Below are 10000 nucleotides of genomic sequence, written 5' to 3' on the forward strand. Positions count from 1 at the left end.
GAAACATTTCAACTATCTACTAACCCTAGCCCTAACCCAAACCTTCACCCTTATCTTAACCTTAAACTTAACCCTTATCCTAACCCCAAACTTAACCCTTACCCTAGCCCTAACCTAAGCCGTATTCTAAACCTAACCTTAACCATAACCTTAGGAAGCAGTTGCTTATCAACAGATTGTTTGTTGATAGTGTGACCATCTGTAGAGTGTCTACAGATGGAAAATCCGGACTATCCAAATAAAGTGTAACCTTTGTTGTAGTCTATTGTAAAATCTAACGTGTGTATTTAATCCCACAAATGAATGAACTAATCAACACGAGCTAAACAGAAAAAAGTCAAAACATCAAAGTAAATTAATTACATTGCGTATCAATTACATTGCGTATCAATCTACCCCCCTCGGGGCGGCAAGTAGCCTCGCCGTTAAGAGCGTTAGAACAGGAACCGAAAGTCGAGTTAACCCCAAACAACAACTGCTACCCGGGGGCCAATGACATGGACGTTGAGGGGTTGGGACAAATGCAGAAGACGAGTTTCTGTTGAATACATGCAACTGACTAGGTTTCCCCTTTCCTTTCCCTTCCTCACCTGAGAAAGATAATAACTTAAGAGAAGGAGGAGGAGGAGGAGGAGGAAGAAGAGAGATAGGGGGAGTGAGACAGATAGAGGAAGCACATACAAAGATGAAGAGAAAGACAGGGCGATAACGAGGAAGATGGGGAGGAAAGGGAAGAGGTAGCAGTGCTGAGTGTGACGCCTAGGAGTTGAGATCTATCTAGCCAGTGCGTCACTGCATAATCTGAGCAAGCTCTGAGCACAGATGTTAGGCCTAACGCTGGGGGACTGACAGAGGGGGAGAGAGAGATATTCACTTTTAGAAAAAAAGGGTTATTCGGTTGTGCCCATAGGATAACACTTTTTGGTTCCAGGTAGAACCCTTTTTGGTTCCAGGTAGAACCCTTTTTGGTTCCAGGTAGAACCCTTTAGGCTTCCATATACAATCCTCTGTGGATTGGAACCTAAAAGGGCTCTTCAAATGGTTATCCTACGGGGAAAGCCGAAAAACCTTTTAGGTTCTAAATAGCAGAGAGAGAGAGAAAAAGAGTGAGAGAGAGAAGAGAGGAGAGGAGAGGAGAGCCTGGACACTTGTTACTCAATTATTTAAGATGACACATCACCCCCCACAGGAAGATAAATAAGCTTTCAGTGATGGACCACAGAATCATCCTTTATCCTGTGTCCACCAGCTGGGCTCACACACACACACACACACTAAGGCATGCGCACACTCACACACACTGACAGGTCGGCATGCTGGCACGCGCACACATACATAAACACACGTATAATCATAAATTATAATCAAAGGTTATCATGGACCACCAACCACATGGATTAACCAATCTAACGACCTCCGACCGGTTGGCTAGTGTACCAATATAAATGAGAGTTGGGAAAACACTGTGTGATTCTAAATGGTGATACACACAAACCTAATTAAATCCCAATTCATCTCAATTTCTTATTAATTAGCCACTATCACCATGGTTACTACATTATAATACACGATACCACACTATAATCCATGTTATTGTCCCTCCTCACCTTTAAAGTGCTAGAATCAGGCCTCCAGTGTTGGCCTGGATCTCACCCTCCAGCAGTGTCCCCTCCACCCCACCCATGCCCCCATGGGCCCAGGCATGAAGCTGCGTCTGAGGGTCCTTCTGGCCCAGGGCCTGGTGCTTCAGCCTATAGCGGCCCTGGTTCTCCTTCAAGAAGGCCTCACTGAGCTGGTCACCTTGTTTGGTGGTGAGCTCTGCAGACGGAAACGGGTCCTATTGGCCTCATAGAGGGACCTTAGATCCCTGGCTAGGGCTGGCAATTCCCCCTGGTCCTTGGATGGTTCTGGGGTCTTGAGCGGGTCCTGAGCTGCTTAGCTGTGGAGCCCCCGGCCCCTCCATCCAGAGCCCCCAGCGAGGTGGCCAGGAGCAGGACGGAGAAGAAAGTGTTGAGGGGGGGGGGCGGATTAGGAGCCTGAGGAGCGCAGGGCCCAGGTGGAGGTGGGGGTCTCTTCCTGTGCTGGACCAGAGGAAGTGGAGACCCCTAGCACCAGCAGACCCCTAGCACCAGCAGACCCCTAGCACCAGCAGACCCCTAGCACCAGCAGACCCCTAGCACCAGCAGACTCCTAGCACCAGCAGACCCCTAGCACCAGCAGACCCCTAGCACCAGCAGACCCCTAGCACCAGCAGACCCCTAGCACCAGCAGACCCCTAGCACCAGCAGGGCCCCAACAGAGACGAGGAGAGAAAAGGACAGTGTACGCAGCATGGCAGACCTGGGAGGAGAGGGAATACAGAAGTGGATTAGCTGATAGTATTGTAGGCTGTTCATCATTTTATACTGCGACACGCAGGTCACTGAACATCATTACAAAAACATTTAGGCTACAACAATCAAAAAAGCGTACACCAGGGCTTTATATAGACTCGTTGGCTTTTGTTTCTAAATCGAAATTCATTGGAATTTCCACTCTGGTTTGAATCAAACCCCTATGAAAATGCAGTTCTGCTGGTAAAAGACGAGTGTCTCTGAGACGAGAATAGGATGTAACATCAAATTGCAACATGCAAATTGTTATTATTATCGAAGAAGAAAAAAAAATCATTTAAACCTGTTAAACAAAAATCTATTAATTTGCCTTCTTCTGAACGTCTCGGTGAATAGAAAGTGTTGCTTTCTTTCAACACAAAACCACTGTTCATCATCAGCCTACGGAGTGGATAACACAATGACGCCAACTTCTGTTTGTCTACGCTGATGTGAATCCAAGGGCAAAAGTGAAAAGTTCTTTGTTACATTTTCTTTCCCTCCGTAAATTAATTAAAGTGTCTTTCTTCCTCTCCTCCGTCGCTTCCCTCGGGCCTGTATCAGCGAGGGAACTGAATCTTATTTCTGTTGGCTCAGACGTGGCAAAGAACGTTCTGGAAGTCTGTCTATCCGTCTCTCTATTAAATCGCTTGTTTCCACCCCAGACCACACACTCAAGTCTGGGTGCTTTCTCCCTTTCCAGAAATGTCTAACGCCCCACGGTGGCAAAGGGCACCGAAGTCTGTCGCGTGCAAAACAAGCAACAATTGTTTCAAGGTATTTGGGGAAGTTATGCCTGCAGCCTAAAATATAGCCTATGTATGACTAGATACTGAGATAGTGTGTTTTATGCATGTTCGACCATTCTGAATTATTTTGAATCGCACTGGGACTCCGAACGCAGCTGGGTCTGCAGTGCCAGTCCCAGTCGTGCGGGGTCGCCGACAGCCTCTGTGCCATCTAATTTGTTGCCCCACCCGTCCCTGTCCACAACTGCCCGTCCCGAGAAGCCTCCAAGCAACGTTTTTATTGTGCTGCTCCATCTCGACCTCCCGAACGTAGTCATACTGCTATCTCCATTTCTTCCCCCCACCACTGCCCTCCACTCCCATGCTCTTACCACTGTGAAACGTCCGACAATAAGGAAACAAGTCGCGGCCGTAGATTTGTCGCCTTCGACACAGGCAGCAAATTGATAAATGGATGTACAAAATAAATGGTGTCAAATCGCTAGATGTAGAGATAGTCTGAGAAGAAGGAAAACGGTTGAAGGGCTGGAGATGGAGGATGATGGTGATAACAGCAGAGCTGCCTGCCTGTCGGCCAACCAGTGCTGAGCAATCAGCCAGGCCATGACGGCCTGTAGAACCCAGCCAAGAATTTACCTCTGTCTAATCAATACTGCACTCCCCGAGATAGCCATCAGCAGCACAATCTCTATACCATGCTCACACACTTGGAGTTCACAAACACACACACGTGCATGCTGTGTGTGTGTGCTACTGCACTGACATGCGAGCACACACACACACACACACACACAGATCCGACCACAGGCACATTTTGCTACTTGAAGATAAACTGCCGTTGTTATTTATAGATACACCATGTTCTCACTCGTCTAGGATGTTTCACTGTCATACTTACATGCAGCCACACTTGCACACATATCACAACATATCACCCACATGTACTGTGTACAATCCTGCCTCATGACATGTATAAGACACACACACATCCTAATGATGTTGAGTCCACCCTGACAGGTGGGAGATGGTAGGCGTGTGTGTGTGTGTGTGTGTGAAGCCTTAGCCATGAGGGTAGGGTGAGTGTAACTGGAGGCCAGACAAACAGACACACATACACACCTCTCCGACCGGATTACAGGCAATAACGCTCGTAATGAGTGGCAATGCACATTTAAGCACCATGTGATTCATAAAGGGTCAGGCAGCGCCGCGGTTAAACGAGTCCCCAGGGAAACACAGATGGAACTAAAGATCAGACAATCAGCCTCCTTCAGGGCCCAGTAGGGGTTTGCACTGACCAGCAGTGTACCCCCCCACACACACTCCGCCCTATAGGATTCTGTCAATGTGTATGCGACAAGCCCCTTACCCCCTACACCCTAAACCCTCGACCCTAAACCTTATACACTCCTGTCAATGTGTCTGTCTACTGCTCTGCCTCCAGCCCTGTTCTTCCCCTCACCAGATGTTGTCTGGTGAGATACAGAGCTCACTCTTCACGTTATCCATTTGGAAGGCTGTTAGGTATATGTTCTTGGCTGTAACTGGGGTTAAATGGAGCTATAGCTGAGGGCCACGGCAGTAGAATCTAAATCAACACTTTAGAACAATGACTATTACTGGTAATGTAAACTGAGCCTTTAGCTTTGGTACCACCCCCCCAGTGCCTCTGTCATTCTTTTTTTCCCCCATCCCTCTTTCTCTTTCTTTTGCTCTCTCCCTCTCTCATTCTACATTGAATCTGTTCCTTACGACCATTCTCTCCAACCTCCCTCTGTGTCATGTTTCTCCAGTGAATCTACTGTTTCTCCACTCCTCCCTTCAGTCAAGCCTCATCTCTCCATCTAACATCACCTCCCTCCCTCCCTCCCTCCCTCCCTCCCTCCCTCCCTCCCTCCCTCCCTCCCTCCCTCCCTCCCTCCCTCCCTCCCTCCCTCCCTCTCAGTGTACCTGAGGTCTAATTCTCTCTGACCTCCTCCCAAGCTATAGGGACCTTCCACTTCTCTATCTCTCCCTACATCCATCTTTTTTCTTCCCTCTCTTTCTTGGTGCTGAATCAATCTCATAATCCAGCGTAGCCTCATGCCAACGACACGAGACACAAAGCGAGTAAAAGACCTTCACCATAAAACTTCATTGAGATTCCTTATGAACACATGAAACAATCCCTATACCACCATTCCTCCCTCCCTCTCCTCCCCCTCTCCACTCCTCCATCAATCCCTCACTCAATCAGCTTTTGGAGGGCGTTCATGACTAACAGTGAGAGTGTAACAGTGTGTGTGTGTGCGTGTCTGTGTGTGTGTGTCTGTGTCTGTGTTTGTCCATCTGTCCGTCAGCCCCGGCCCATATAGAACGAACCTCGTCTGGTTTTACACGTCTATCTGGAAAGAGTCACTGGTGATGATTTTTAGTGGGGCCTCTTCCCAGGTTGTCTTCAATCATTTCAATCAGCCTCAACTTTAGGCCCCTGAAGACCCAGGAGCTCTGGTTTGCCTGATCAAACCTGCCAAAGAGCTAGTCTGAGAGGGGGAGAGGAGGGGAGCAGGGTTGGGAGAGATGGGAACTGGTGTGTCTGACCTGCCAAAGAAGGAGAAGGAGAGGGGGAGAGGTGAGAAGGAGAGGGGGAGAAAGGGCGATAGGGGAGCTTGTTTAGCGCTGCTGAAATCACAGACACATCTGCTGTGAGTCTCAAATGTTTCCAATAAGAGTCTAAATGTTTCCTGCAGGCCTGTGAAGGACTGTGATGTTGGGAGAGGGGAGTGGAGTGCGATGGGGAGTTCTTAAATGATTTCTATCAGTGTTCAGAAGCCTTGTTCCAACAAACACAGGTGTGCACACATCCACACACTCATAGGAACACACACACACACACACATAGAAACACACACACACACTCATAGAAACACACACACGCATTCACACACACACACACATACACACACACATCCACACACTCATACAAACACACACACGCATTCACACACGCACACACACACACACATCCACACACTCATAGAAACACACACACACACGCATTCACACACATACACACACACACTCATTGGAACACACACACACATTCACACACACACATCCACACACTCATAGAAACACACGTACACACACACACTCATAGGAACACACACACACACTCATAGGAACACACACACTCATAGGAACACACACGCACACACACACACACTTCCAAGAAAGTGGTATTGTGTCCAATGAGTCAGCTGTGATTGCAGCAACCAGAGGTCCCAAAGCTCCCGCAAGCCGTTGACAGCTGTCTTCATAGAAATCAAATATAACTCTCAATCCCACCCCCAAATAAACATCACTCAGGCGTGACTCAGATCTCTGAAGGGAACAGACGTTACAACATACAATCAGCACGTCCGCCCCCCTACCTTCTCACCCCCCCCCCCCCCCTCCACCACTCCTCTACCCGTTCTCTCCTCTCTCCTCTCCCCCTCCTTCTCCCTCTCCTGCCAACCAGCCGCCCAGCTGGTACAGTCATGTCAGATAGGCTGGGACAGAGAGAGAGAGAGAAGAGGCTGGGAGTGGAAGGAGGAATGAAGGTGAAATGGCTACAACAGAAGTCATTAGGTTTGGAGGTGTCACACAGTCACCAGGTCTAAAGGTAATACATCGTCTCTGTCTGGCTGGTTGGTTGGTAGAGCAACGGTATGACAGAGGTGTCTTTTCAAGGTTGTCCTGAAATGACTTTAGAGAAGACATATGGTGCAGTCATAACACGCACACACACACACACACACACACACACACACATTTCAGGTTCCCTGAGGACAGGAGTTGTCATCGCATTGCAGACGGTCCTAAACAGCAAGTTACCTCCTACACACAGAGATTCATTGTTTGTGTTTCTGGAAAAAGGAGAGATTGATTGATAGACGATGGCTGCGGGGTAGGTGGGCTGGTCAATCCTTGGTGTTTAGAAGAGAGGAGGAGGTAGCGTCACTAGAAGATTAAGATGCCAGGGAGGGTAGGTAGAGGCAGGCAACTAGTCACCTCCAGAGGAAAATGGAAACGGGCCACTGCAGGCCTGCAGGGCACAAAGACAGACATGAGAGAGAAAGAGAGAACTGGAGTGGGAGAACGAGAGAGGGTTGAAGGCAGAGGGAGAGAATGGGAGAGAGAAAAGTAAGAGTAAGAGAAGGAAAGAGAGACAGAATGAGGGAAAGAGAAAGTTTGAGGGAAATAAGAAAGAGAGAGAGTTAGAAATAGAACAAGAGCAGGTAGAAGTTAAAAGAGAGATTTACCGGTAGATTGAAACAGAGAGAGAGAGAGAGAGCGTAGGCGAGAGAGAGAATAGAGAGAGAGAGAGAGAGCGAGCATGGGCGAGAGAGAGAGAATAGAGAGAGAGAGAAGGATATATATGAGGATATCTGGACGAGAGTCAACAGGTGATGTCATTTACCCAAATGATGACTTCAGCTACCGTTAAAGCGAAGGTCACAAGCCTGTTTTCAGGGCATTAGCTCCCCTCATAAAGGAGAGGAAAACCAGCTCTCCCTGTTTCCATTATCCCTCCCTCCGCTCCATCACCCCCCTAAGCTGCACCGCTATTCGCTCTGCCGCGGCTTACGAAGGAGAATTGAATCCCCATCAGACTCAGTTCATTTCCAGTGCAGTGTTATATATAATACGATGGTATCAGGAGGATAGATACGTGTGAAGAGGTCAACTGAACTGATGCTATTAATATTCTGTCCGCCCGCTAATGCCCTGGTGTTTAATGTAATTCAGCAGGAAATGAGTGCCCAGAGTGAGTCGTCATGTGTGGGATATGACACGGCGATGTGGGGATGTGCTCATGTGTCGCTGGGAGGTCTCTGGACCATCAGATGTATTACACAGTGCCACACATGACAACGGTACAGAACTATATGTACCGTCAAACGGTACATAATTATAGATTCTGTAATAAAAGGGCATTTATATGATACAAATGTGGCACCAAAGCCTTCCTTTTAGAATCACCTGATCTGTACAGCACATTATATCATTATCTGACTTTGGCAGATTTAATAACTGTTAGCAATCTATACTCTAGTTGAAAAGGTCAAATCCCCGAGAAGCTGTTACAGGGATTCATTTATGTCTGCTCTGATTCCCACACTCAGTTGGAAAAAGGTTTGAAATATCCAGGTAACTTTCCAAAAATCCCTGGTTGGAGGATTTTGGTTTTCCTGTTTACCCTCCTGAGTCAGAGAATCTTCCGATCATGATTTCTGTAAAAGCACAGAATTTGAGGCTCAGACACACCGGTAGCATTTGTCCAGTCAGACTTTCACCGGCGGGGGGAGTCCCTAAAACACACAGCGCAGAGCGAACGTCAGGCCAACGTCAGGCGAATGGCAGATCAACATTTGGAGCGGTGTGTGTGGTCCCTAACAGGTGAGGGTAGATGGTTATAGAGTAAGCGTGGTGTATAATCTGTGAGGCAGACGGTTTTATTAGGGCGTCACAATAATCAGAGCAGTGGAGAGGCTCAGAGAGAGAGTGGGTAATCAGTACAGGCTAATCCCCAATCATGTTTCTCTCTTCTCCCTTTCACTTAACTATTTTACTCTCTCTCTCTATCTCTCTTTCTTCTCTTTCTTTCTCTCTCTCTCTTTCTTCTCTTTCTTTCTCTCTCTCTCTTTCTCTCTCTCTCTCTCTCTGACTCTCTATCTCTCTGCCTCTCTCTCTCTCTGACTCTCTCTCTCTATCTCTCTTTCTTTCTTTCTTTCTTTCTTTCTCTCTCTCTCTCTCTCTCTCTCTCTCTCTCTCTCTCTCTCTCTCTCTGACTCTCTCTCTCTCTCTCTGACTCTCTCTCTCTCTGACTCTCTCTTTCATCTTTCATTCTTTCTCATCCCTCCCTTTCTTCTCTCCTTCGCTCCCTTTATTTTCTCTCTCACTCCTTCCCTTTATTCTCTCTCTCTCTCTCTCTCTCTCCTTCCCTTTATTCTCTCTCTCTCTCTCTCTCTCACTCCTTCCCTTTATTCTCTATCTCTCTCCTTCCCTTTATTCTCTCTCTCCTTCCCTTTATTCTCTCTCGCTTGCATTTGGACATGTTAAGTTGCCTAAATTATTTCAGAAGCATCTTGGCCTTCAGTGTAGGAGGAGGGGAGAAAAGAGGAAATGATTAACACGGCACTGATTAGACCTAATTAGGAGTTTGATTAAAGGTTTTAATTAGGGAACCAAGCACTCCATTTGGAGAGGGCGACAGAGGGGAGGGCAAGGGGGATGGAGAGGATAGAGGGGGTGAGAGAGGATGGAGAGGGGAGACGGGGAGCACAGACAAGGGGGAGAGAAGAGGGGAAAGGGAGGATTGTACCTGGTGGGATTTCTGATGATGTGCCTTCATCCCTCCCCCGTTCTGGGTCTCCAATCTTTCGATAAATCTTGTGTCAAACATCATCCCCCCCCCAGCCTCTTCCTCTCCTCCCTCTCTCTTTTTCTCTCCATGTTCTCTGTATAGTAAGTCATCTATTTGGCAGAGGCCTCTTCTCTACCTCTCCCCCTGTCCCTCTCTCTCTCTCACCTACATTTTCAGCCTCTCCATTATTAATTAGCAGCAGTGTTCACTATCAGTGCAATTACTCAAGAGAAGCTGAAAACCAGTGAATAGGGCCAAAATGGAGATGCCACAAAAACCAAAGGGATGAAGAGAGAGCGCTTTCCAACCTTAAAGAGATAGTCTTCACAATAGGGAAATTGACAGGGATGCGTCATTTTGACATTGCGCGAACAATTTGAAAGAAAATACAATATTCAAACCACTTCGCAGACTTATACAAGAAGGAAAGGTTGTGGTACGAAATAAAATGTTCAATGATATGTCTCCACACCTCCAGTCAGGTCCAT

General features: G+C 47.5%; 1 protein-coding gene across 1 annotated transcript in view; it reads right to left on the minus strand.

Moving 5' to 3' along the window:
* LOC139379195 (serine (or cysteine) peptidase inhibitor, clade H, member 2) overlaps nucleotides 1-10000 on the minus strand; it is a 67446-nt gene that overhangs the window by 20860 nt on the left and 36586 nt on the right. The window contains 3 exon segments of the mRNA XM_071122013.1: nucleotides 1654-1812; nucleotides 1815-1931; nucleotides 1934-2081. Of these exon segments, the coding sequence (XP_070978114.1) occupies nucleotides 1654-1812; nucleotides 1815-1931; nucleotides 1934-2081 (424 nt within the window).

Source organism: Oncorhynchus clarkii, chromosome 21, assembly GCF_045791955.1.
Source record: "Oncorhynchus clarkii lewisi isolate Uvic-CL-2024 chromosome 21, UVic_Ocla_1.0, whole genome shotgun sequence".
Taxonomy (NCBI): Eukaryota; Metazoa; Chordata; class Actinopteri; order Salmoniformes; family Salmonidae; genus Oncorhynchus; species Oncorhynchus clarkii.